The sequence below is a fragment of the Grus americana genome, chromosome 4 (genome assembly GCF_028858705.1).
Source record: "Grus americana isolate bGruAme1 chromosome 4, bGruAme1.mat, whole genome shotgun sequence".
Taxonomy (NCBI): Eukaryota; Metazoa; Chordata; class Aves; order Gruiformes; family Gruidae; genus Grus; species Grus americana.
The window spans coordinates 13939643-13966286 of NC_072855.1; the positions used below are offsets into that span (position 1 = coordinate 13939643).

At 38.4% G+C, this 26644-nt stretch overlaps 1 protein-coding gene across 6 annotated transcripts in view; it reads left to right on the forward strand.

The window, feature by feature from the left end:
- The window catches only part of EVC2 (EvC ciliary complex subunit 2), a 77751-nt gene that overhangs the window by 41668 nt on the left and 9439 nt on the right, over window positions 1-26644 (forward strand). For 3 of the 6 annotated variants that reach the window (XM_054823740.1, XM_054823736.1, XM_054823742.1), the window contains 8 exons: window positions 507-682; window positions 6927-7086; window positions 7538-8002; window positions 10751-10951; window positions 12255-12377; window positions 20223-20450; window positions 23789-24006; window positions 25390-25477. In XM_054823740.1, the coding sequence (XP_054679715.1) occupies window positions 507-682; window positions 6927-7086; window positions 7538-8002; window positions 10751-10951; window positions 12255-12377; window positions 20223-20450; window positions 23789-24006; window positions 25390-25477 (1659 nt within the window). The remainder of the gene's footprint in view (window positions 1-506; window positions 683-6926; window positions 7087-7537; window positions 8003-10750; window positions 10952-12254; window positions 12378-20222; window positions 20451-23788; window positions 24007-25389; window positions 25478-26644) is intronic. The other 3 variants (XM_054823739.1, XM_054823737.1, XM_054823741.1) reach the window with 3 other exon arrangements.

The window sequence follows — 26644 nt, forward strand, 5'->3', positions numbered from 1 at the left end:
TTTGAAAATATTACCCTTTATTTAATCATACAATTTATTCTAAAACAAAAAGAAAGGAAAAAAGAAAGAAGGACTTGGTGCCACTTACGGCTGTTACTGAACACATGCTGTCTTCAGGTTCAAGAAGACCTTTCCACCTGTGGATAGCTTTAAGCAGGAATAGTTCTGCTAACACCTGTAGGGTTAAATGTGTATTTAATTGTGGATACCTGATCAAATGACCCATTAACTCAGGGCTCTCAGGAGGTGCACTAACTGTGCAGGAGAGTACACGCAACATTGAGATATTCAGGCCAAAATCTCAGCACATTATTTATGTTGTCTTGTTGAAATAACAGTAATAATTTGACATCATCATTAGAGTTGATATAAGCTTATTGTTTTCACTTGTAAGAGCTTTTTAACTTTGCCCTGTTAATGAACAAATCTTGTTTGAAACCCACAGGTGTTAGCTGAAATTAACATTACATCTAATTAAATATATTCATTCACATTCTTTCCTGTAGGGAGATATTGAAGAGCTAATGGATTTTTTGCAAGCTAGCAAGAAATATTACCTGAATAGAAGATTTGCTTACAGAAAGTATATTATAAGTAAGATACACTTAAGGGATTCTCAAGCCTCTGCTCTTATAAATGCAGCAGCGACCCAAATAGCAAGTCTCATTAGTAAGATGGAAAGGTAAATATCTCAATTTTTTGGCAACCATTTGACTATGTTATCTCAATGACAATAGAATAGTCTTCAAACGTCTTTTATCTGTGTTACCGAGCAGGAAAAGTTAATAAAAATGTTATATTTTAAGTTAATTCTAAGAAAATATTTTGCATCTAAAGGCTTTGTTGCTTACTATCCTATCAGACATGAAGGTGAGGCTTTGTTGTCTGTGTTCACTTTGTACAGCACAGAGATGAATTGCTGGGAACATGTATAGTACCTGTTCGTAATTCTGACTTCAGTGGGAACCAGACTCACATAGGAGTCTCCATGTCTTTATACATCCATTATTCATGTCAATAGTCCTCAATCATGTGAAAAATTCATTGCAACATCTACCAGTTAGGTTCATTTGTCTGCATTCTTTACGCCCAAATACCTGGATTTAACAGGAAAGAACAATTTTGATTCACTTGTGATTGAATGTGTTTGAGGAGCTGAAGGTACAGCCTCAAGCTGGAATGCATGAATATTGTCTAAAGAAAGTTGCCAAAATTTATAAATAATGGAAGTGGGGAGGGTCTTGACTAGCAACTGTTGCAGTCAATGTAGAAAAAGTAAAGTTCAGGTGAAATGAAAAGTAGACCTGGAACTGGACTCTTGTAACACACTAATTTATTTGGGATATCATACTGGATCCAGGCTGATTCAGGTATTCCATGTGAGGATAGTCATAGTCAAGGTGGAGAGATAAAAATGGTGACGTACCAGAGACGTAACTATTTAAAATTACATGGCAGTATGGAGCACTGAGAGACCTCTTGCTGCTTCCAAAGGACTGTGGCATATCTTAGTTTGGCATACAGAGAAAGTACTGAGGAGAATGCCACTATAGTAGAATATGTCATCGGGAGGGAAAACAACCTAATGTTGCTGCTGGTGATTCTGTGCACGCAGCTTTATTTATATATTTTAGGCATTTGTATTGGTGTCAGTCACTGGCATCATGTGGAGCATGTGTTAATAGAACTAATATAAAATAGGTAATGTAGTACCAGTCTTCTGGCGTCAACAGCAAGAGACAGCACTGTAGAAATACATCAGTCTTTACATTATGGTTTTTCTTTCATGGTGTTGACTTAAGTAATTTAATATTAGGAAGCAGGAAGTCTGTTAAAAGCTGAGAAAGTTTGTATCTGTTGATATGATGAAGTCATTTACCTGATATTTGTAACCTTTCCTAGCTCTTCTTTTTAATTGTCCTGTGTGCTGCCTCATTGGAATCCTACGCTAAGTTTAGTCAGTTCCATTAGTTCCTGCCTCTCTTTGTAATCAGGTTGTAAAAAATACTCTGAGATGTTTTCCCAGATTTTGTGGTTATGTGAAAAGCCTTCATGAGAAACTCACCTGTATAACCACTGCATCTGTGGCTCAACTCATTGCAATGAACAGCTGGGACTTCTCAAGCTGGAAAAATAGGTTCCACTCATTGTTTAATGCCTGTTATTGCACCTAACAGTCAAAACAGATCAACTAAAGCAGACAGAAAACATCTAGTTTCAGTAATCCAAGACCTCTTGGATCTCATCCAAAAAAGGTACCAAAAAAACCCCCGTCCCCAGAAAAAACCAAAATCTTCCAAAACCAACAAGTGTCATTACCAAGATGAAAAAGTAAATTCTCTAGCACTCTCCTCCTTCTCAGAGAATGCAGTGGTCGTAATATTCTGGACAAAGGAAATGTGCCTATAGTTGGAGATGGCATTTGTAGAGAAGCAATCCCATCTTACTTTCTGGGACTGGAACTAGTTGTTTTCCTGTAATTTCCCACACCTGCTGCAGCAGGAATTGCTTCCAGAGAAATGTTGGCCAAACTGTTATGTTGTTATTCATTCTTTAGATGTTGAGATTATAAAATTCCAGAATGTAGTACTTCAGATTATTTGCTAGGTTTTTTTCTACAGGCAAACTGGAATGGCTTCATATAAACCTGTAGGAAGTTATATTCTGTGCTAGGTGGGCTTGAACTTCAATTTTTCATTCTAAAGTGATTTGGGGAATATTTACGAATTGGAGTATTAAAATTTGAGCAGCAAGAGAAGTCTGGTCTGATGGGCTGGTACTTTAAATTTCTATCCATAATGTCCTCTTATTTTTCACTCTAGCATTGAATCTGCTTGTCTAAATATAGATACAGGTCTGTCTTAATCTATTGTGTCCAGCTTTAGTGTGCCTTAAATCTACTGTTATAAATGGAACTTTAAAATGCAGAGCTGTTTATATGGAGAAGAGAAACTGAGAGATGTAGATGAGATATACTACAGATAAACAGCTTTGGGGATACATAAACCAGCAGATAAATGATGAGTGAAGAAGTCTTTTAAAAACGGAGCTTAATAGGATATTTAAAATTTATCAGATAGAAAGGCAATTTCAAATTAACATGAAAAAGATTCTATGTGGCCAGAAATAAAGGTTATAAAAAGCAAAACAAACCCAAACCAATTCTTGGGAGGGTTGTGAACATTTTAAATTAAATGGAGCAGCCAGTTTTCAAGCTGGGCTTTCTAAAGATAGTATTTAAATAAAATGTCCCATTTGTCAGGACTGGCTGTGGGTACTTGGTGCCTTTTGGAAATCAAGTCCATGGACTGCAGTGCCAAAAGGCAGGAAAGCAAGTTTTAAAATATAATCTGTAATGATAGATTTTAGGGATGTCTAGCAAGGATTTTTGTCTTTTCCCTTAAAGAATAACTGGGCAGGAGGGCGATACTTGAGAGGGTATTTATCCCGCACTGTTCCAGCTATCCACAGAGGCACGAGGTTCTTGTTACAGCTGCTCTAGTTCAAAAGTGTCATGTTGCATCGTTCTTTTGTCAGTATCTGCTCGTTCACAGGAAGGTTCCTTCCTTCTTCAGTCCCGTAAAAACTGAAGCCAGTTCCGCTGACTCGCTAGGTACGAACAACTCAAGCTCCTTTATAAATTTCTCCCGAAATTTAAATTTTTGTAAGACCTCAAGTATTTCTTGTGAACTGCGTTTTTAAAGTAGGCGATTGATTATCTTTGACATAAGTTCAAAGCAAAACATCTTGTCTTGGTCTCTTACTTATTCTTCTGAATAATCTTAATTGGACCTTGTTATAAGCAAAGTAGTTTTCTGAACAGTGTCCTGCTGGGTGTTTGGTTGGTATTTGAAAGTGAATACCTCCAGCAGTAATGCATTAGTATAAAGTTTTTCAATAATGTCTTAAAACCTTTTCTGCTTGTAGAGCTTTGCTATGTAGATCATTTATTGCTCTGAATTATTTACCTGAATTCTGATCTGGACACTGGCAAGATGCCAGTTCAGCAGGTGAAATCCTGAAGTAGCTGCAGCGGAGTAACATGGGCACTGTCTTGCATGTTCTCACTGTGTAATTTCTAGATAGTGTTGTGATTCAGCCTCCGTGCACATCCAGGCTGGTAACAACTTTTCTGCTTCATATCTATCTCCTTTATGTTTTAGTGATGCTCCCATGCCTTCTCTCACTTTCATAAAACAATCTTCCTTTGCTGGGGCCCAGCATCACTTAAATAGTTCTCCGAAGCATCAGATACAAACTACTACTTTTTACTTTTAGTGCCCTTACTTCACGTTTTCTCCTAATTTCGTTGGCTTTCATTCAGTACAGAGAAGTCAAGGTCTGCCTCTGAGTGACCTGTGGTACTGCTGCTGTTGGCCACACGCTTCATCTCTGTTCCTTCCATGGTGCTCGCTGCATTTGGGAGGATCTCCGTGTAAACATCCTTGTTGTTACTGCAGTATTCTCCTTGTTCAAAGACATTAAACAGGTGCCTGCACATTTCTTCAGTAATTAAATATCTGGTATGCTGAGACCAAGCAGTTTATCATACAGTCTATCCTGTCTCGTTATCTGTCTCCTCTCCTTTTATTTTGTGTTTCAGTTCAGAGTACTTTGGGAAGAGGACATCTTTCAGTTCTAATACTGTAATTGTTTTTATACTGTATTTATATGAAACCAGAAGTGAAGGTCTCTTGCCAGGATTGAGCCTTCTAGGAATTACTGTAGTACTAATTAATGTAAGTAGCCACATAAACTCCTGTAGATTTCTGTGGTGGTAGGTGTTTTGCCCATTATTTTTGTTATCTGGGATTTCTAAATAAGTAGATTCCAAATAGATAAGCAGATAGGTTTTACAATACTGCACCACCTGTGGACATATTGGATCTCTGAATAAATCAACAACCTGAAACTGAAATAATGTAGACCTTTTTTTTTTCATCCTAAAATAGGTGGGTATATATCATCTTCCAGTCATTCTATGTTGCGTGGTTTTTCCCGTATCTTTCATTTGCTGGATGGTTCCAGCACATGTATCTTTTTCTTTTGCAGCCCCTTTTCACTGCTCTGGACAGGGATTTTAATTGGATGCAGCAAGCCTGGTTTATTTCCTCAGTACAAGACAGGGTGAAGGTGTTAAAAATAATATCTTGGTTATTATCTTGTCTCACTTCCTCTACCTTTTATTGACTAATCTTTTGCCTTGGGTTTGATCAAAATGGGGGGCAAGACAGAGTTACCAAATATAGGTGGAAAAGTTGGTGCTGGTTTTTGGTTGGTTGGCTGTTGTTTGTTTTTTGGTTTTTTTAACATAACCATGAAATTTAACAGTGATTGCTTTCAAGGCAAAAATTACTTTGCCAAAAGATTCAAGAATGATGCTTGGTGGATTGCTCTCAAGCTACTTCAAAGGTATTTTAATCCTCTTTGCAGAAGATTAAATAAATACAATAGTTAGACATTGGAAAAGCTCTGCAAAAGGAGACTCTCTCAGGTTGACATAACTGTGGGATAAAGCAGATCTGAGTTTCTATCCAGCATATTCATTATGTAGGGGGTGGTGATTCATGGCTTGCTCAGATACTTGTGAATACTTGAGCATGGATGGAGAGGTGTGAATTGTGGAATCTGGCCACCATGGTTACAGTGCAGTGGCTGCAAACAAGCTAAAGATTAATCTTCTGTTTTATTTCTTTTAGCTTTTATATTGAGGATTTTATTTGGAATTAAGCTGTATAGAGCATCAACAAATCCTAATAAACCATAATGAGACTCTGTCCTTTCTGGAGGAGGGCTTGCAACATTTAGCTGCTACTCTAGTTGATGAATTGAGCCAGGTTATCATGTCGGAACAGGGACTTGGAAGCCCTGGATTCATTTGAATCCAGGCTCTGTGTGTAATGTTCATGTCTTCTGAAAAAAGGGGATTTGAAAAATAAACCAGAAGGTATTTGGATAACATCCAAGTTCAGGTCAGGAATTGGTGCTTTCTACTCAAAGTTCCATGCTGACCTTTTCCACCCTACATTTTGGAAGTCCACTGTGCTTAATATGAGGAATTATAACTCACAGATGTCCAACAGCCTGGTCCAAATTAAGATGCTCTTTTATTCTTCTGTTGTCTGAGAAAGATTGGGGAATTTCTGGTATAAATATAATAGCAGGTAATTTTTGAAATTCAGTTTGAATTTGTGGAAAGGGAGGTTTTTCTAACTGTTGCAGGCATCGTTGGGATCTTGCTTACTCTTTGAAATTAAATACTGTAGCAACTGGAGACAGACCATAGTCTTACACTTCCATTTGAAAGCACTGTCTGCTTAAGATTGAGAATTTGCCCTGTTAGATTATTGTATTTCACTATTAGTTTGAGATCGTTATAGTTTTTCTCATTATGTAAATGTAATAGGAAATCTGAATATAAATCTTTTCATGGATATGATTGCTTTGTATCTTTAAAATAATTTTTAATTGTTTTTACTTGATTAGATTGCTTCCTTTAAAGAGAAAATTGTTTCTAATGAAGAGGAGGAGTTATAAAAGACATCTAGAATTGCATTCCAGGGGCATTAAATGAAAAATGTAAATATTATTAATAATATGTAAGGTTTAAAATGTCTCATTTGAATATAGCTTCCATTACTAACTGAATGTAATTGGGTTTGTATTTGCCTTCCCTACCTTCCTTCTTCCCGTTCCTTCCTCGTACACCTTCACTCAAGCTTCACAGACTGCCTCAATTCTGTACTCGTCTCTGAGACTATCTGTCTGTTATCCACTTGCTTGTTTTGATCCCCCAAGTACCACTGCTAAAGAAACAAAGATCTTTCTCTGTGTCTACTTTGAGCCTTATTATGGCACTAGTTGCCTCAAATATCCTTTTGCTCTTAAGAATTTGGGATAACAGGCTTCAAATACTGTTATTACAGAGCAGGTCATCTACCTGAAAGTCATTTGGGAATGCTGCTGGACCGAGCTGAGGCTGAAATTAATTCTGTTAAACACAAATTCGATCATGATTTAAAGCAAGAAAAGCAAAAGCTTCGCCAGAAACTCATTACAAAGCGAAGGCGGGAAATGCTGCAAAAGGTAATTATTTTCAGTATATTTATTTTCACAGGGCTTATCATGAATTAAAAATTGAATGAATTGAAAAATAAAGTGTAGTTCTTGTGGCAAGGGTCACAGTGCCAAGAGCATGGATGAAAATAAGTGTCCATTGGTTTTAGCTGTGTGCCACCATGTGCTGTGTTAATTATGCAGTAATTAGAAAAACCTGCAGGAAAGTAATGTAACTGGATGAACTTGTGAAGCCCCTCTACTTAGTCTAACCTGTCCAAAGGGGTCACAGGCCTGATACATGCACACAGAGCCATCATGTTGAGGGCTAGATAAGTCTCTGGACACTGAAAAGCAGTTTTGAGAACACTGAAAAACAAAAGTATGAAATTTTTCATTACTATAAAATACATACTTAAAGAGCTAGAATTTGAGACGTTCCTTCTCTTAACCTTGTTCCTTCTTTTGGCAAATGAATCAGCAGAAAGAGCATTGGAAGGAGCAGCTGTCGCTTGGAGACCCCTTCAGGACTACTAAGGAGATCACTTACTACCTGAGCCACTGGAAAAATCTTCTGAGTGATCACACCACTGAATTTGAAGAACTTACTGAAAAGCTTGACAACGAGGCCAGTGAGGAGCTGAAAGAGCTTCTATTCAGTCTAACCGAGAAAGCTGTTGAAGAGCTTAAACGTGTTCAGTGTGGAGTATTTGTGCAAGAACTGGTCAAGCTCAATGTGCCAAAGATGCTCCTGCTAGAAGCTGTGGAGGAACATAAAAAAGAGATGGTTGTTAAACACGAACAGCTTGAAAGGGAAGAGCGTGACAAGAGCATGGCTGCTGAAGAGCTGCTTCAGCTTACCAGGCAGAAGCTAAGCCAAGAACTGGAAATGAGCATTTTTGAACAAAAAAAATTAAGGAGCTGGGAACAATCAGTATTCATGCAAGTATCTCTCTGCACCCTTTTCTTAGTTATTATTGCAAATAGAGATGAATTAGGAGTTTTCATACGTGTCTGGGTGTAATTCCTGATGATCAGTTCTCTGTTGGGTACTTGGGAATTGAATTTTTTGCAAGCGCTCAGCTCCTGTGGTACCAGCGGGTGAGCACTGCAGTGGAAATCCCAGCTTTGAAACAATTTTGAAACCAAAACCATGGAGTGGTGGTTTTATACTTCCATTCATTCCGTGTCAGGCTTCACTTGCACATCTTTCATTATTATTCTCAGTCTGTTCTCAGAGGTCCGGCACTTTAGAAATGTCATTTAGTATGTCAGGCCTAATTAGCCCCACATCCAATTTCAATATATTCCTTCCAGCCACAAGTCAAACCTTACTCATCGGGTTCGTTTTAAGCTCTGCCACAGTATTTCCACATGTTCCATAAATACACAGCTCATGGGCTCCATGCATGAGACTTGGTCCCTGAGAGATTGGCACTGTTCGTTAGCATTTCTTCTTAGCTTTCAAGTACAAAAACGGCTAGTTGTTGTATTGCCGGAATATTTACAGGATTACATTAACTATAAAATGTCTATTTAATAATAGTCATTGTTAGAAACATGGGAACATGAAAAAATAGTCTGCTGTCAAAATTGCAGCTTTAGTGGAAGCAGCTGAACAGACAAACCTGTATTAGGTTCTCTGGCCCTGGAGCAAATGCACCAGGCATGAGAGATTGAACAGAGGGGGGGGGTGAGGAAAAGGGGGCGGGGAACCCAACAAAACATTAGTAAAGGGTTTTCCTTCATATGTCTTCTTTAAAGCAGAACAGATTTGCATGGGCAGTTTTGTCCAGACAACATCTTTGCCTGCTGCACAGTGTAAAACCATATAACAGGAAAGTAAAAAGAAACATTGCCCATTACATTTGCTTTGTTAAAGAAAAAAAAAATCCATTTGTGTCTTGTTTTGGTTCTAATTTCAAGGGCTTTCTATTTTATTCAGCATTTTAAATACTTTTCTATAAGCCATGTGAATGTATTTTCTAGCTTGTCGTCTTATCTGAGAGCAGACCTGCAGGAGCAGGGCAGTAGATTGTATGACCTGGCAGGTCTTTCCTGTTTCGAACTTACGATTCCATGATAATTGTGTTCCAGCCCTCAGTGTTGCCTGTTGTATTTGTTAGATGCTATCTTTATTTACAGCAACAGTAAGCAGTTTGGGATTTTTTTCCCAGTAAAATACTGGAAAATATATACAAAAAATGCAGCATTCACATAACTGTCCTATCAAAAGCCCCTTAAAATCTCTCACTGTCTTCATGTTGAGTCCACAGTCTGTCAATTTTGATATTTTGATGACAGATGCCAACTCTCATGTTTATGTTCTCATCTGCTATCTAGTTTTCACAATGAATTATTTTGAATGATAGCTTTTCATTTTTGTTACTTATCAAAGACACCACGAGTTAGTCTAAAATATATATGAAGATCATTAATGCTTAAAGTCCTTTTTAAACACAGACATGACAAAACTGTTATTTGCTGCATTTCTTTTATATCTCTGTCTTTATATCTGTATGTATGGATATATAGTGTGAATTTTCTTTTGAAAGTCTAAGACAGTATGACAAATGGTTAAGTATAGTGTAAATGCTTGCTCGGAGTAATACTGCCTTAAAGTAAGTAATTTTTTGAAGAGAGAAACTTTATGCATTAAAAATGTTTGAATTTAAGATTTAGCTATACTTTGCTGAATCAGTAAACAGAAATAAGGATTTCTAAAGTCAGAAATATTTTAGTGAAATGATGAGGTTGTATAGGCCTGTGACATCCTGAATAAAAGCATCAGTCCTAATGGAACATACAGTATAATATATTTTAAAAGAAAACTACTTTTTTAAAAAATACGCTGTTCATGGTTTAAATACAAATACATTTTTTGAGGAATAGAGAAAACTTCCAAACAAAAAAATTATGCTATTTTTTATTAAATACTCTTAAGGAAGTATTTCAGTCACAAGATAAGAAAATGAATGTAGCCTAAGGTTAGTCACAACTGGAAGATGAATTTAGGCTTTAGCATGCTTTATTTTTAAATCAACTTCAGCTTGACCTGTGGATCAGTTCCCCAGACTTCTATGTTGAGAACCTTCCTTCTACAAAATGGGAACTTTGAGTGATTCAAATTACTGCTAAAATATATTCTCTGTTGTTCAGACTGCTAAAAGCCTTTTTTACAAAGAACAGCTGGAACCCTTGTGACTTGGTGATGGGAGGGATGACATACATGAGTTTATATTAAAGGGAGACTTTTTTATTTTTTTCTCCTCTGAGTAGCCATGACTGCTAAGTGCTTGGAAACAGCACAGGAAGGCTTTATGGGAAGCTTTTATCTGGATTTCAGCTCTAGGTTCAGGGTTTGTATCATCTGAAGAGGTGGAAGGATTCTGTGCATAGGAAATGTGTTAAAAAGTATTTATTTATTTTTTTAAATATTCAAAAACTATTTCTTCTTGAAAATGAAGTTTTATAGTCCAGGAAGTTCTGTATGCAGAATTTAAAGTGTCCTCGAGGATATTTTGAACATGCTGAGCAGCTCAATTGTACGTGTGGAATCATTAATTGATATATGAATAAGGCAAAAAATGATGATCACTGTCATGTAAAGTATTTGCGTGCATGTCTCTCACATTTTCTGTAAAATCGCCTATGTCACTGAACAGCAAATGGCTTTTGTTTTTCTAACAGGCAGCTTCTAAGTTTACCCCTCTCACTATCAGAAGAGGAATTGCTTAGAATGAGGCAAGAGCTGCATTGCTGCTTCTCTCAGGTGGACAACGGCTTGGCTTGGCCCAAAATAAGAGCAAGAACCTTGCTTCAGGTATTCGAGGTGGAGCGGAGGGATACCGAACTGCTGAAAGTCGATCAGAATTTAGCAATGACCAATAAACAGGTGGGAATGATGTGGGATCAGTTGGGGATGTGCAAGGGGTTCATGGGTGTATCCGCAGGTTGTTGACCTCGTCTGCAGATACAGGTCCATAGCTTCTCCATAGGTGTGACTGTGATGCATGCCTCTCCTGTCTGTGTGGATCAGTGGACCTTAAAGATAATTGGGTAACAGTTGGGTAAATATTTTCTTCGCATACACCTGGTATTTCTGCTGCCTGCTTGTCCTCCAGCTTTCCCAAACAGAAGACGTAGATATAAAGAAGCAGACGGGTGGCCAAAAGGGGCTGCATCTCTGAGGACAGCCAACCTAAATGCCAAAAATTGGAGCAGTGCTGAGCCTGGCTCTGAATGTCAGGGACGAGTTTGGTCCTTTACAGCCCAAACTGAGATTTCTCTGGTAGCCTCTATACATTAGTAAATTTGGCACTAAATCAAGGAAAGATTTAGGGAGGTTTTTTAGGGGAATGTCCTACACTGTCTTGTTCATGTAGGAAAGGGGTGTGGGTTGTTTAATTCCTTCAGTAAAAAGTAAAACCCATGGAATCATAAATTATTTTCAATAATTTCTTCCTCTTAAATAGGAGGGAAAAAAGTGTCCCCTGTATGAATTGTATCCAATACCATCAAAAAAAGGAGGACTTCCCCTGGCTTTGTTTTTGTTCAGTTGTGTTTTCTAAATGCGTAAACTAACTTGGGTTAATTGTACTAGAAATTAGCCTAGTTCAGAACCTTAATAATTTCTAAAGTACTAAAGAAGGGAAATGACTTTGCAAAGCCTTATAGTTGAACAGATGTTATCATTTCCCCAAGAGTACGTTATACTTAGTTGATATTCTTGTAAAGAAATATAAAGGTCAAGAATAATTTGATTACATGGAACGGTGCCCCTTAATACTCTCATGGTTCATTTGTGATTCATATACTGTGTGTTAAAAACAATGTAGTTCTTAAATTAATATTCTTTGTTCATTTTTAACTGTGCTGAGGAGACAACATATCAGTTAAAATCTTCTCTCACTATCTCTGCTAAAGCTTGTTTAAAATCAAATTTATGTGCCAGCAGCTTTCGTGGAAAGGACAAATATATAATTCTGCTTGAAAGAAATAAAAACGAAATTTCCAACTTTGAATGTCTGAAAGGAATCTTCTGAATCAATAGTCAGCACCTTCATTTCAGTGAAAGTCATCCTTACCAAGTGTTTCATTAATTGTTGGATATGCCAATAATAGCACGTAATAATCTTAATGTTAGCATCCTCACATACCTCTTTCAAATAAGGCATTTTGTGCTCATTTTCTTACAGCAGCATTCTAAAACAAAAAAAACAGGTTCCAGGAATAGAAATAAGATAGATATCCTGAAGAAATCTTTACAGGACAAAATTTTAATTTATGAAGACTCAGTGAAAGATGAAAATTTTAATAAGGTAAGTGCAAACTTTTTCTGTGCTGAGGTCAAACTTAGATCTTTACGAATTAAAAAATGACAGTTTTCTATCAATGTGAATAAGAATCAGATAAAAAAGTGTACTGGCATGATGCATCTCTCTGGTTTTGACTGCATTTGTCAAGATGGTGTGTTTCAAACTTAGTAGTTTTGGCTTCCTTTTAATTTTTGCACCTCAGTTACAGAACTCATTTCATGTCTCACCCTTTTTAATTTCGGTGGTTCTGGGGCTTAGCGTATACATGATTGCAAGATTGCCCTAAATCCTGTGGTTTTCTTAGTAAGGCTTTCAAAACATGGAAGGTGCTTCACTGCGTACATCAGTTGAGCAAGACTTAGTTCTTGGACCTCTCCTAACATGACTGAAAACCCAGAAATGGGCTCTTTGACCCAGAGGTTTTCTGGGTAGGGACTGAGTTTATTTGTACATAGCTTATTGAAAGGGAGCCTTGATTCTGATGGGTGTCTTTTAAAAGTCTCACAGCCCCCGTCTTAAGTTAATCCTTAAGGTATGAGTGGTGCCAATGCCAATGTGCCACTTTGGAGGCTTTTCCCATCTCTGTAGATGTTCAGTGATATCTTTTTTGTGTTCTTTAACCTTTCTCTTCTTCTCTTTCCCACTTGTAAAATCTGGGTAATGTTACTTTTGCATATCAGGAGGAACATTAGATGCTAATTGTGTTGGACATAGGTGGTGCATGGCTATAAGAACTATGGAGAACAAGCAGGTGCCTTTGGTAGTTAAAATTTGTAGGTAAAAAATAGTTTCAGAAATAATTGCAGTATCAATTTTAATACCAATTTGGACAAAACTCTACACGTCTTTCCTCTGCTTTTTATACTTGCGTCCTGAGGAATGAAAAATACTGGATCAACATGTTTGTTCAGAAATAATTTTTTAGGTGAAAGCAACACATTATTAGTATTGATTGCAGATGATAAAAGCAAATGTTTATCTGTCCAGCACCCAGTCTTTGGAAATGAGAGCACATGCTTGGGCAAGAATGCGACAAGTGTTCTGGCACTATTTAATAACTTAATAATTCTGGTCCAAGAATGCCCTCATCCTTTAATGGAGGCCTTTAAACTTTTGGCTTCAATACCTAATGCCCTGACCTCCAAAATTTACTTTTTTTTTTTTTTTGGTACTGTTACTTGAAAATACAATGGCGTATGGGCTAAACTCTTATGCTACAAAAAGTACTGAATACTTGTTTTCTATGAATATTGCCTTACATATTGGTTGAAATCTTGTTTTAAAATTGGAAAGTTAGCTTCGCTAAGCCTCATTGTTTCAGTTTTATGTGCACCATCTGGCATACCTGTTGTTGTTCTAATTATATGGCTGCATATTAGATATAAAAAGCCAAATGCTTTGGGCTTTTCCCAACAAGGAAGCTAAACTATTGTTAAGGAAAATCGTTAGTTCTCACATAATCGTTAGAACACAGAAGTATTGCAATAAACCTTATGTTGATCACAGAAGTAGAGATTCATTCTTTTGGCTGTTGCAATCTGTTACCTCGTTCCTCATTTAGAATCTTATGCCTCAAAATTTTGCATTAATGTGATCACTTCTATCATCTCACTCAAAATAAACCATCTGAAGTTGCACAGCCAATTCAAGGCAGGGAAAAAGGACAACGGAGCAACACAGCTCTGCTGCATTTCTTCTGCCTTCACTGCTGCTGTTCTCCTGGGGACTTCACATGGTGTTGTGGGTTCTGTCTTGCTACAGGCTGTAAGATGGTTTCCAGCTAACGCTCAGGAAAGCAGCAGTGGGATGTGTTTTGTAATACTGTAAAACAGGCATGACAGAGAAGAACAACTCGTAGGCAGGAGGTAGTCCTGGGAGGTCATGGTAAGAAGTTTGAAGCCTAGTCTTGGAACACCTGAGGCTATCATTGACCTTGCTGTGAAAATCTTCAAAAGCAGACTATATCTACTTTTTTTGTGTTTCATAGCTGTTTTGAGCTGTCTTGTGTGTGAGGAAGTAGCTGTTCCTTTCTGGAATAGCAGTTACCTATCTCAGAAGAAACACAGTGGTAAAAATACTGACATTCTTTAGTCTATTTTCCCTGCCGGGCTTAAAAAAACCAATAATAATGCTTGCATGAGAAATGTCGTTGGGGGTTGCAGGTAATCAAGTACATTTTCAGATTATTCCTTTTATATTTAGGACTGAGACAACACTAGTTAGCAATTAATCTCAACTAAATATGGGATTTAGAAGTCAGTGCTTTCAAGCAATGGACTAATCATAGTGAATTTACAGCATTGGCAATTTTTTGTGCAGTGGAATCAGCAGCAAATGTTACGACCTACAGGAGTGGATTCATCGTAACCAAAGTAGTTTGGTGCTCTAATAGTATTATGTCAAATAGCACAATGTCAAGCAGTATTTTACAGTCTTCTGTTTGGTATATTAAAAGGCTTCAAGAACGGCCAGGAGATCTTAGTTTATAACTAGTTTATGATTTAGTTTGTAATCAATATTTGATCCAGCTTCTACTGAAATCACCTTCTACATCACACTGAAGTCAGGTCTACTTGCAAGCTTTGAGTTTTCACAAAGGTATTTTAGTTTGCAGAGCTGTGATTTCAGAGCTGACAAGGCAAGAAGAAACTCAGGTGGCTGGGGGTAGACAGTACTACCAGTTGAGTAATGCAACATTTTGTTTGGTTAAGAGCAGGTCATTTACTATATAATGTTGAATAGATGCTGAATGATAAAACTGAACATCACTCCCATAGAATCATAGGATCATCGAATAGTTTGGGTTGGAAGGGACCTTTAAAGGTCATCTAGTCCACCCCCCATGCAGGGACATCTTCAATTAGATCAGGTTGCTCAGAGCCCCGTCCAGCCTGACCTTGAACGTTTCCAGGGATGGGACATCTATCACCTCTCTGGGCAACCTGTTCCAGTGTTTCACCACCCTCACTGTAAAAAATTTCTTCCTCATATCTAGTCTAAATCTACCCTCTTTTAGTTTAAGACCATTACCCCTTGTCCTATCTCAACAGGCCCTGCTAAAAATCTGTCCCCATCTATCTTATAAGCCCCCTTTAAGTATTGAAAGGCCGCAGTAAGGTCTCCCTGGAGCCGCCTTTTCTCCAGGCTGAACAACCCCAACTTTATCAGCCTGTCTTCACAGGAGAGGTGCTCCAGCCCTTGTATTTGTGCATGCTTAATGTATGGCTTGGTAGTTAGTAATATGCAAATAGTGTCTAGTTTTGCAGTTTGGACCACACATCTTACGATTCATGGAATATACTGAACATATTATATAAATCTGCTGTTATTTGAAGTGGCTAACAAAAGTCTAAGTGTTCCTGTCATCAGTGGCATCTCTGTTGACTTTGAATTCAGCTGCAATTAATGTATACATTCTTGTGTCTCCTTATAAGTGAACTGGAGTTGTCAAACTGCATTTCGATCTTTATTCATTATTCATTTTAATGGGTTCAAACGTACACTAAAGGTGATCACTCATTTACTCATTCATCTATTCATTATTCATTCACCCATCCCCAGATTTCATATATGTATAATTCATTTAAAATCCTTGTGTCTGAAACTGAGCTTCATGTGAAGAAAGGAGCAAACTTTAAATTCAGCTGTGTGCACACATCTGTCAAAACAATTCTGTGTAATTTTTTTGTCTGCATTTTTAAAGATTTGTAGCACATCCTGTTCCTAAACCACAAAGGCAGGCTTCAGATATTACTTACTAATTTCATGTCATATGAAACAAATCATACCTCAAGCATATATTTTCCCCTTTTTGAGATATTGTAAAAATGTGCGTGTTCTGGCAGGCAATGTCTTATGCATGCAAATAAAAGCTGGAAGAAAGAATGAGTTCCTCAGTGTGTTTATGTTGTCATAACTCATTCAAGCTAGTAGTGTTGTAATAATTTCTACTAGTTAAGAAGCTGCCCTAATGTGTTGAATAGGGAGCATCACATAGACTCTAAAGTGTTAGTCATTTTGAAAATGGACCTATTTACTTCTAGTCAGGTAGGTCTGCTTGAATTTTTTTTCCCCATTCCTTGAATAAATGCTGTTGTAATGAAAATCGTAATATAAATCGTTCAGTGTCTTGCGAAAAAAAACATTGCTTATTCTCCTTCATCTTTATTTTCCTGCTTTTAAGTAAACTCGAAAATCTATGTTGCCAAAGTTTTGAAAGGTGACTTGTGCCATTAGTTGTCCAACCTGGTTCATTTCTAACATGAATTGCCCCTTAAAGTGATGTCTGCTGTAGCGATGCATCTCCCTGAACCCCTTGCTAGACAGCAGCCGTTGTTAGCGAAGTATTATGTGGCTGGCTGAATCGGATATAAATTCAGTGCCTTCCTTTAAAAGCTGTTTCTTCTGGTATTGGGTAACCTGTCTGTTTTACTCTTAAGGACTCGCTTCCATTCCATCCTCTGTTTAAGAATCACCTAGACTGCAACAACTTTCACTGCTGAAGAGAGAGATGAGGGCAAATCAATGGAAACTTCAGAACTGAGACTTTTAAAAAATTGGACAATTGGGCAATATGGCTCTGAAAATTGCTAATTGCTTTTGAGAACATTGTCTTGTGCCACAGTGCTCAGTAGTGTAACAACTAATTTTCTGCGCCTTTCCAAACAAAAATTTGAGTCCTATTTCAGAGATTACTCTTGTGCACAGGTTTTTGAAGAAAAACTTTTTTTTTTATTATTTTTGTTTTATATATTTGCCTTGGTACTGAGGTGTGGAATAGTCTTGCTTCTAGGCCTTAGTCTTATGTCACTGGCTCATAAGACTATCTTGAAATAACACTTTGGATTTTGAAAATAAATTTGCTTTGACAAGATAAATAAACCAAGCAAACAAAAAAGCCCTTGAGTTAGGGTGGGATTGGCTGTCTTGTGCAATCTATATCAAAGTCATGACTTGTAGAATGTTCTATGCAAGTTTTTATCTTTGATTTCCGATTGGTGCTGCTGGAGTACAGTGTGCACCTTCAAATGCCTGTGAACTGCTCAGTTGAGAGCTTAAATGGGAGATGCTGAAGTTACTTGCTTTTCAGTAAAAAGTATTCTACAGAAAAAATAAAAGGCCTCAAACTCACTTCTATAGCTTTCTTGCCTGTCTGCAAAGAATGTAGAAGATAGAAATAAAAAAAATATTTTTTTCCCTACTGAAAATAGAAATGAGCAATGGACATTTGTGGATCTGTCCTGAGGTAAATGCCCTCTACTTTTTTTGAACAAGTACTGGAAGGCAGCTCAGCTCTTTTTCCATAAACTCCCAGTTTTGGCCATCTCTTTTGCTTTTCACTGGAGGTCTCTGCCTCCCATGTTTAAAAATAACAGCTTAGTTTTTAGCATTTTGGTTACCTTATTTCCAGTATGATCTCTGAGTTGACTTCTCTGAACTCAAATATACCATATATTTATTTGTTACTTATTATTTAGTGTCACACCCCTACTTTATTCAAGATCAATTTGTTAGATTAACAGTAATGTTGAGAGACAATGTCTGTCTTTTAAGATGGGGGTTTGTTAAAAATATCACGAAAATGAATCTTGCCTCTACTTTGTGTCTGTAGGATGATTTCTTACTCTTGTCTTGTAATTGGCTTAATTCATATTAGTAGGAAATATTTCCTGAAGGTAATCACCCATCTCTTGCGTTCAAGGACATTCCAGATGATGTAATGGAGACTTTGGAGAATATCACATGAGCATGAGAATATTACAAGCATATTTGGTTCCAAACCACATTTTAAAATTAACTCTATGTACTGGATAATAGAATTTGTATAATATACAATCAGATCTCTTATGAATAAAATTTCCAGAGAAAATTAGTGGGCATCATGTTACATGTTTATCATCTTAGGGATCAAAAACTTGGTGGAAATCTCCTTAAATGCTCCTTTAAAGCTAATCATGACTTGAGTCAATGATGTATAATTCTGATTAGCATGAATATAAAGCTAATAAGGTTTTATTGTCTTGAGTACCGAATCTATTTATTTGTGCAAAGATATTCTGAGGGGCAAAATCAAGTCTTGTGCTGACGGGAAGTCAAATAGTGTCTAAAGTCTACAGTTGACCTTTGAAGTGTTGTAGTTCATGCTGGCAGGGCAACTACTATTGGTCTTTATTATTCCTATTTTATAGACTGGTAAAACTGTAGAGAGATTAAGACTCCATATGTAAATGTATACCACAGGATGCCTACCATGCTAAGATACCTACCATGTAGGTGTCTCAGTTAAATAGGGATGCTTATCTCTGCCTTTCTTTGAGAGAGGCCAAACTTAATGAGATAAATACTTTTCCATAGAATGCAAATGTAAGTACCTGCTCTCAGGTGCCGTTCTCATAGTAAACTTTAGCAAAACTTATTTAAAAAATTTTGAGATGTCTCCTTTCATGGCTTTGGTTTTTCTATTGAGAGGCAGGTGGTAGTGACTTGGGCATCGCTGTTAAAACTCACAGTACTGGAAACTTCTGAAAATGCTGATTTCTGAAAACATTTTTGTTTGTTTGTTGTGAAACCTATCAGATCAGATTATTCAGGACCAGAAGATAATTTAGAGATGGAGTGAGAAAAACCCTGTACTCTGATACCCGGCAGTGTCATAGATGGGCTGTTTCTGCGCTTAGCTTTATTCTAGATCCAGTGTGTAGGGCAACAGTTGATACCAACACCAAGGAATGGAGTTGCAGCTCTCATGGTTGTGTGTGTTTTCTCTCTGTGTGTTTTCTTTCTCTTGCAGTCCAACTTTTGGGCCCATGTGGGTAACATACAGAGAATATAACCAAGCTGATAATTATTTGCTGTCTTTGAGGATTCAGCTACCCAAATGTTAGATGTGCAGCCATCAATGTCTAACATAGACATCCACGCTTACACATAAGTGCAATCATATTTTTTAGATTACAAAACATACCGAGAAGTACCTTTTCCTTTGCTCTGACTACAAAGGGAGCTTAGAGTGACAGGCTCAGAGGGAAGCATCTAAATAGGGTGATTGCACCTGTTTGCTATCCACATTGTCCTGCAGAAAAATGGTCACAGCGGCAATATCACTGGCTGTGAATGTCAGTGGTGTAGCCTGGAGAGCTCATCAATCACGTTGCATTTGATCATGTGCTTGCATATGCCGTGCTTGCCTTTCACCCTTGGATACTTTCTGCGGATGTCCCATAAGATATTTGGCAGCAACATAGTTATTGAGTTAAATGATTTTTATTTAATCCTGTTTGATGTCCATTCAATCTGGTTTTAATCTTGTTTAAATCCATTACCAGTAGACTCTTGATTTACAGTTTAACTTTTTTTATATAAGAGGATTTTTGGTTATTTGCTTAAAGAATAGTAGGTTGAATTTTATTGGTCACTATTAACTGACACTTGCCAATTTGAAACTAAATACAGTCTTTCTATAAACTTTAGATTTTTGCTAAACAGAAGGATGTATTTTGTCTTCTCACTTAACCAATCACATAGGTAAGCATAGGTATATTTATATTATTAATTTTTACTTATATTAAAAATTATATAGACCTATTAAAGTTAGTATTTAATATTAAAGTTATGGCTACCCTAAACCAAAGCCTGATCTGTTTGAAATATCTGACCTTACTGTAGTAATTTTATGGAATTTAATGTTAAAAGCACTCTTTTTAAAACAATGTATTACATTATAAGATAATGGCATTGATTTCTTTCCTGCTTTAATCTTGCTTGTTAATTACAGAGCCGTAAAATCATGAGCATGCACGTAAGGTTTTCTGTTAATCTTGTTATCTTTTGTGGTTTGGTATTTTTTAGGTTAAGCACGAGTTGCTGCTTGAGAAAGAGTGTCAGCTGCGCGATCTGGAAAATAAACTTGGAGAGTATATTGCTTCTTTAGCCTTTCAAAAGGCTGTTAAAAAGTCCAAAATGTTGGAGCTGTATACCGCTATCATAAGCATACAAGCTTTGCTCTTTGAACAACTGAGCACGTCAAAAACCCTCTCAAAATTGGAATGTATTCAGATTTTAGAAGCACATAATCCTGTAAGTAATGAAGTTGTGAAAAGGAAAAATTCCTGTTAGGAGACAGCAACAATCACAGTAGTTTATTTGACTTTGATTCAGCTGTGATGGTTTGCAGCTCCTAGTGGTCTGGCCTTTAGTTTCTGTAATTATGTGCACTTAAATGCACTCAGTAAAAGAAATAAAGAGAAGGAAAGTGTTAGAGCCAGGGAAGATTGTGTATTATTATTGTAATTTATTTTTATTTTAGTAGCATCCAGAGATCTACAGTCAGAAAGAGCAGTATTTTGGTGGCTAATTAATATTAAAGTTTTATTGATCACAAGGAAGACATTTAGGAAGTGATTGTAAGTCATGACTGGGGTGGTGTGTAAATTGTTGTGGCTGTTACAAAATTGTTCATGTTATAATGCTATCCATAACCATATCCATAACCACACGATATGCTTCAGTCATTGAGCTTTTAAAGATTACATATTCTCTCTCCTATCTCACTCCAAGCACGCTCACACAGTTCAAATAGTAGAAAGTTTAGAAAGGCCTCTTCCCTTCATCATATTTATTACATACTTGATATGTGCCAGTTTTCTAATCCTTTTTTAATACTATGGTGCTCTGTATTCATAGGGATATTTTTTTTACGTCTGCTATTTGCAGCCATCCAAGTGAGACTTGGGAAAGCACTGGAGTAGAACAAACAAAATGGGTTTTTAAGAGCAAAACCTCTTTGCTAGAGGGCATCATTAGACAGCTATTGCTGTGAAAACTCCTGGTTAAATTTTAATGTTGTCATCTCTACAGAGTTTCTCTTAGAACAGCAGTTAGAACGCTTATGTGCTTCCTGATTTGTTTAAATTTATCTTAAATCTTTAGGAAATGGTGGCAGTTCTGTGTAGACAGAGTATTAAAAATAGTTTAATCTTGCCTTTTATGCAGAAACTGTAAGAGGGCTCTGCAAAGAGGTTGCTTTTAGCTTCTCTGTCCCTGAACAGATGAAGAAGAAGGATTAAAGGAGAGACAGATCTAGAGTAGCTAGCACTGGAGTCTTTAGCCAATATGGAGGAGCTGAGTTGAGCCCTGTTTGGGGGAGGAAAAAGGAAAAAAAAAAATTGGGCACTATTTAGAGTGTCTGTTAGGTTTGGTGTACAGGGAGTGTCTCCTGGTGATCAGACCTTTCTCTCTTGCTATGTTTTATTTCTGCTCCTTTGTCACACTAACTGGCAAATTTAAACATCTGTTACTTTAAAACAAATATATCAGATTACACAGGATTCCCTAATGCTGACATCAGCGATAGTTTTGCCAATTGGTGGCACAGACACGTCTGGCTGTGTGTGAATTTGCTTCATTCCCTTAGAGATAACCGGTTAACGTTTGGTTTTGGTGTTAGGAGAGTGGATCTAAGGTCCAGTGTCAAATCTTGCTGACTGGGGAGCAGATACTTAGACATGCCATACTCCTGTGAATTTCTAGTCTGGATACAGCTGATGAGGTGGAGGAATAGATTAAAATTCAGCATTTTCTCCAAGCTACAGATTGGGAAGTAGGGCGCTGAGATGCTAAGCAGCTTGTTGAGGTCAGACTGCAGTGACATTGGAAAACTGGAATATGAAGCCATCCTTCTGATGTCTAGCTTGACTCTTTGACCAGAGAGAGATCTTCGGCATGAGGGATCCTGTCTGCTTAAGACTCATTTTTAACCCTTTGATTTTTTTAGAGCTGTCGTGGTTTAGGCCCAGCCGGTAGCTGGGTGCCACGCGGCCGCTCACTCACCCCTCCCCCAGCGGGATGGGAGAGGAGAAGTCTAACAAAAGGCTTGGGTCGAGATAAGGACAGGGGGAGATCACTCACTAATTATCGTCACGAGCAAAACAGACTGAATGTAGAGAGGAGATTCATCTAATTTATTACTAGGCAAAACAGAGTAGAGCAATGAGAAAATACAATCAAGTCTTAAAACACCTCCCCCCACCCCTCCCATCTTCTCGGGCTCAACTTCACTCCCGGCTTCAACCTTCCCCCCCCTCAGCGGCACAAGGGGGCAGGGAATGGGGGTTGCGGTCAGTTCAGCACACATTGTCTCTGCCGCTTCTTTGTCCTCAGGGGGAGGACTCCTCTCAACATTCCCCTGCTCCAACATGGAGTCTCTCCCACGGGCTACAGTCCTTCACAAACTGCTCCAGCGTAGTCTCTCCCACAGGGTGCAGACCTTCAGGAGCAGACTGCTCCAGCGTGGGGTCTCTCCCACAGGGTGCAGACCTTCAGGAGCAGACTGCTCCAGCGTGGGGTCCCTCCCACGGGGTCACAAGTCCTGCCAGCAAACCTGCCCTGGCGTGGGCTCCCCTCTTCACGGGTCTACCGGTCCGGCCCGGACTTGGTCCAGCGTGGGCTTCCCACGGGCCACAGCCTCCTTCAGGTGCCTCCACCTGCTCCAGCGTGGGGTCCTCCACGGGCTGCAGGTAGAATCTCTACACCCCCTCATCCTTCCTCCATGGGCTGCAGGGGACAGCCTGCCTCACCATGGTTTTCACCACGGGCTGCAGGGGGATCTTTGCTCTGGTGTCTGGAGCACCTCCTGCCCCTCCTTCTGCACTGACCTTGGTGTCTGCAGAGTTTCTTACATCTTCTCACTCCTATCTCCGGTTGCAAAAGCTTTTTTTTTTTTAACTCTTGTTTTCCTTCTTAAATATGTTATCACAGAGGCGCTGATTGGCTCAGCCTTGGCCAGCGGTGGGTCCGTCTTGGAGCCGGCTGGCATTGGCTCTATCAGACACAGGGGGAGCTTCTAGCAGCTTCTCACAGCAGCCACCCCTGTAGCCCCTCCCGCTACCAAAACCTTGCCACACAAAACCCAACACAAGAGCATTGTACTTTAACCCTAATTTTTGTCACACTAAATGTGAATTATTCTTTTAACTTCAAACCTCTTGTTACTAGCTGTTGATTCAGTATAAGTAAAACCAGTCTGGCTGAGTTTCTCAAGACGTTTCAGTGGCTTTATGCAGTTTATAGATGAATTCTAATGGCGCTATTCTTTTGTTTGGATCTCAGCCATGCTGGTAGTGTACTTTCTGGATGTCCTCTGCAGTGGGAGGTTTCAGAGAGCATCGACCTTTAACGCAATGAAAATTGACTCATATCTTTCAGCATTGTTCTGCTATTCATAGCGTGCAAGTCATGTTACTGGAGCCATGCAATGAATTGGAAAGTCTGATGACTGCAAGTAACTGGGTAGAATGAGAAATGAATAAACTAATACCAGAACTTCTGATACCATCTTTTTTTTCTTCACTCCAAATGAAATTTATTCTTCCAAGTTAAATTATGACTTTTTATCATTACATGTTTTCAACCTCTAGGAGATTGAAGAACTTGACAGGAAGCTGGAGTATGAGATGTTGCATAAGGAGTCAGCCCAGCAGCAGCAGCAGCATCTAATGAGTAGGCAGAGGGGGACTCCAGATGGATTGGGACTTTCAAGTGAAGCTGTGGAAATGAATGCAGACAGACAGGTGACAGTTCTGCTAAGACAAGCCATGAATAAATGTAGGCGATTTATAAATCTGCACCAGCAAAGGTAAGTGCTTTGGTCTCATGTTTTACTCAGTCACTGCAGTCCTCATAGACCATACGATATCACAGAGGAAGAGCAGGCTAAAGGTTCTGCTGTGTTGGGGAGGGACTATACATCTATTTTTGACCAGTGCATTTTTGTGATGTGGCCTAGAGGGTAACTGAGGAGTCTTGGGAATATTGAAATAAGAAACATGAAATAATAACAACTTAGTTACATATAGTTCGTGATGTGTGGCATGGCAATCACCATTTCTTGATGAGGACGGTGGAAAAATAACGATATTCCTTAGCAGCAAGGAGGAAAAGAATTTTAATCGTGTTTCTGTATCTCCCAAGAAGATAGGTAGGGACTTCAATGAAACCTGATCTGCTGAGGTAACAGGAAGTAGCTGAGACAATTTAAATTGCATTTCCATCTCCACTGTCACATTGTAGACTGAATTCCCTGTCATTCAATTGTTTTTGATGGGATATATAAACTCTTCTTCAGAGACTGGCTCAATTTTTCGCTGGCCAGTTTTTAATTAAAGATATATATCAGTGACAAAAAAAAAAAGATTACCTAGCTAAAAGGGATGATAATTTTCAACATTGCAAAGTATTGTATTACTGTCATTAGGGTTACAGGACTTAGAAATTACACTTCCATGTGTATTGCGCAGTATTAAAAGCCTACAACATTTCAAGGTTCTTGTAAGATCTTGAGAGGCTGCTTTCCATTACATAAAGAGTTTTCCATGGAACAATTGATATATTAAAGATGGCTTTGATAGGCTTTGAGTGGAGTTATTGCACTCTTAGGTCTGTTTTAATTCTGAAAGCACTGGAGCTCTACTCGATGTAGATTAACAACTCTCCTGTTGCAGAAGTAGAGAGTCACTGGATACTACTGTACAGATATATCAGTGAAGCCTTCAGTGAAACTGCAATTAGTCTTCTTAGTTACCTGAAAACATAGTAGAAGAAACAATTTTTGTACTTTGCCCAGATGACATAAGGATGGCTTCATGATGTGGTCACCAGTAGTGAGGAAGTTAACTGTTTGATATTATATTCCAGCAACAAAAAGATCCACAACTTGCCATAAAGTGTGGTGATGAAGTTAAAAGAAGAGGATGGGGACAGGTTGAATCATTGTCGCTTTGGAGCGATTCCAGATTTGAATCGTGAGCAAGAGCATAGCCTTAGATTCTGCTCTGATGTTTGCTTGGCGGTTCAGGGGGGAAAGGAGGAGAAGTTGGCTTATTTTAGAAGTTATGCTGCTCATCCAACTTGGCTGACAGAAAGATAAGCTTCCTGAATGAATGACTTTCAGATATTGTTTCCTGTAATACAGTCATTATGCCTGGGAAGATTTCAATGTTAATTTTGTCTTTCACTTCAGCTTGAGAGATGAGCAATGGAATTGCGCAGCGCTTGAAGATCTCCTGGAAAATATAGAAATGGATGCATTTTTGGCACTTTATAGTCAGGTAAGCATGAAATTGAACAAAGCTTCCAAGTTTAAATTACAGCCGTATCTGGAAATCGCCTTTTCTTGCCTTTCTGGGAACCATTATAGATGTATTTGGACCCAGTTCTGCTAATAGTCGCTACCGGTTCTGGTGTTTGCAGCCTGTATTATCATTCATTTCAGTTAATTCTGACCTATTTTTAGCCATTTGAATTTTACTGAGTTACATTTCTTTTTGTTCACTTACAAATCCTTTCTGGGGGTTGTCCTGTTGCATCTCATTCCGTGGAGAGAACTAAATTGCCTGAGTTTCTGGTTTACAGACAGATTTACAGTCTGATTTTCATGTAATGAGACAAGGGTTTTGTTTCGGCTTTAGTTGGTGTTAGGAAGGATTTGCATTGATAGTGTTACAAAACTAAACGATGAAGGGTTGCCAGTTAAATTTTCTAGTATCATTACTCATATTGTTTTCAAAAAGAGCATCACCTCTTCAGGTAACTTGCTATCTGTTGGCTGCCTGTCAGTGTCACAAAAGGCATTAAAAATGAATCACTGTTGTCCCCAAATTTTTTCTGCAAGCCTTGGTTGAGATATGTAGCTAGAAAAGAGACTCAGTGTTGCAGCTTTTCACATCCAGGCACCTTGCCTCTCGGGCACCTCTATCATAAACTGGGAGCTTCAGAGGGCAGCAAGCCAAGGAGGGACCACTTAGACTAAGGGTCTTAGCTTTTCCTGTGTCTCAGCTTGTTTCTGCTCAGCTTTCTGAACTCTTTATCCTCTCCTGAGTTAGATATCTATAACTGCTCTCATGAAGGATTGGAGTGAAACTCCTCTATATTATACCTGTGTTAGGACATTCACCTGGAAGGTAGCACATGTTTTCAGATCCTTACTCTGATTTGGGAAAGGAATTTACATCAAGGACTCCTACAGCTCACAGGACTGTGATAATCACTTCAGTCTCTGCCTCTCGTGGGAACACTCGGGCTCCATTCAAAGCAGAGTCCTTCTGTGAGCCTTGCTGGAAGAGCATCGCCTCTGAATGCCTGGCAGCCTGATGGCTAACCTGCTGTCCTGGAATGGAGGATCTCACTCTGCGCTAATGGATTCAGTCAGGCAGAGTGGGATATCAACCCTCATCTTACACTTTCCAAGAGCATCTATCCTCTGGGCATAATAATAT